At 44.4% G+C, this 2,235-nt stretch overlaps 1 protein-coding gene across 1 annotated transcript; it reads left to right on the top strand.

Annotated features, from left to right (window-relative positions):
* Positions 1-226: 226 nt before the first annotated feature.
* On the top strand, positions 227-2,021 carry her6 (hairy-related 6). The gene is made up of 4 exons (XM_080833156.1): positions 227-545; positions 659-754; positions 883-970; positions 1,246-2,021. The coding sequence occupies exons 1-4, from the start codon at positions 438-440 to the stop codon at positions 1,761-1,763; spliced, it is 810 nt and encodes a 269-aa protein (XP_080689282.1). The 5' UTR covers positions 227-437; the 3' UTR covers positions 1,764-2,021.
* Positions 2,022-2,235: the final 214 nt, after the last annotated feature.

Below are 2,235 nucleotides of genomic sequence, written 5' to 3'. Positions count from 1 at the left end.
GCCATTGGCCGCCCGCTCAAACACCAAACAACCAATGGTGGGGCGCCGACCACGAGCCATCCTCCCCTCGGGCCGCGTGTCCCTCACGCTGATTGGTAGAAAGTTACTGTGGGAAAGAAAGTTTGGGAAGTTTCACACGAGCCGTTCGCGTGCAGTCGTAGATATAAATAAGACCAACAGGCAGCGCGTCCAGACAAGACGCATAGTCTCCTGGCAGTCAGCAAGCGCGGAGGCAGTGACATAATTTTCACAGCCGCCCGACCGGGGATCACTCCTCTTTTAAAAGTGAATTACTACCACAAGGGATTCTGCCTCTCCACGATCTGGAATTTGTGTATCCATAACAGCGCGCACGGCAAACGCAGACATTACCGAACATCCAAACGGATTCCTTCTATCTTAATAGGTTCGAATTTGTGGGATACTTTAGCCAGAAAATGCCTTCCGATATGATGGAAAAATCGTCCTCTTCCCCTGTTGCTGCGACTCCAGCAAGCATGAACACGACTCCCGATAAACCCAAGACGGCATCCGAGCACAGAAAGGTTAGTATTTTCATTGATATACACATTCTGCCATGATGACATTAATTATGAAGTAACTGAAGGGAGCAAGTAGAGCGCTGTAATGTAACTCAATTTGTCTATTCTTTTTTTAGTCTTCCAAGCCGATAATGGAGAAGAGAAGAAGAGCAAGGATCAACGAAAGCTTGGGACAGTTGAAAACGCTTATTTTGGATGCTCTGAAAAAAGATGTAAGTATTTTATTTCCCTGACAGGGCTTTGGTTGATAACGTTGTACTGTTCCAAAGTGGTTTAAAAGTGCCTAATGACTCATACCAAAGTTGATGTAGACCTTTAACCACGCTATTTATTTTGATAGAGCTCCAGACATTCAAAGCTTGAGAAAGCCGACATTCTGGAAATGACGGTGAAACATCTCCGAAATCTGCAGCGGGCACAAATGACTGGTAAGTCGCCATTTCGCTAAACTAAACATATACCTTTGAATTTGAATCACAACCAGGCATCAGTGTAATGTCCTTAAGTCATTTCGTGTATTTGTTGGCCAGTAAATGAATGAGCCTAGTGTATCATAAGAGACTGTCATCAAAATGTGTTACTGTAATTGGGAAGTAGCATAGCATTGGGAATGTTGCATAGTACTGGAACACTTTAGAACTGTTTGCATGGCAATACCTGCACGATGTACATGTCTAATCATAATGTTGCTTCCGCTCTACAGCAGCCTTGAACACAGATCCTTCCGTGCTGGGAAAGTACAGAGCTGGATTCAGTGAATGTATGAACGAAGTAACCCGGTTCCTGTCCACCTGCGAAGGCGTAAACACTGAAGTCAGGACCCGGCTACTAGGTCACTTGGCTAGCTGCATGACACAGATCAACGCCATGAATTACCCCACACAGCACCAGATCCCCGCCGGTCCTCCACACCCGTCTTTCGCACAGTCCATGGTGCAGATCCCCAATGGATCTCCTCAGGCCAACGGGTTACCCATCAATGGTGCGCCCTGCAAAGGTGCCTCCTCCCCCAGCTTATCACCAGAAGCCACAAAGGTTTATGGAGGCTTTCAACTCGTACCGACCAGCGACGGACAGTTCGCCTTTCTCATTCCCAACGCAGCGTTTGCTTCAAATGGACCCGTAATCCCCGTTTACAACAGCGCCAGCTCGCCAGTTCCAGCGGCGGTATCCCCCGGTGCTCCGTCGGTTACCTCGGATTCAGTGTGGAGGCCGTGGTAGAGATTGGCTACCCTAAAGACTCTTAAAGACTCTTGACACTTGTTTCTTATGTTTAATGTTACTTTTTGTATCAAGTCTGTTAAAAGAGATTATGCACTATATTTGTATAGATTATGAGGAAAAAGTTCATATTGAAATGAAATTTCTTATTATTGTTGTTCGTTATTGCATTTTTTTGGTATTTGCGGTGTCTTTTCTACCACTTGATGCCAAAGATATGATGAATGCTCAGACTCGTTTCTTCTTTTTGGAAGACAAATAAATATGTTCAAAATTATTATTTGGAGTTTTGAATTGTTTTCATAAGTTGTTTTCTAACGCTGTTATAAACAAAGGGCAAGCATATACGTTGTCATACATTGCGCAAAAAAAAATACGAGGTTCAAATGAAAGTTTAAAAGTTAACGAAGGATGACGCATGGAGGATGAAGAACAAACAACGTCTCGTAATGATCACAGTCCTAGGGACACA

This window comes from Sprattus sprattus (assembly GCF_963457725.1).
Source record: "Sprattus sprattus genome assembly, chromosome: 2".
NCBI lineage: Eukaryota > Metazoa > Chordata > Actinopteri > Clupeiformes > Clupeidae > Sprattus > Sprattus sprattus.
Note: the sequence above shows the minus strand (reverse complement) of the source record. Positions and strands in the feature narration are given on the sequence as shown.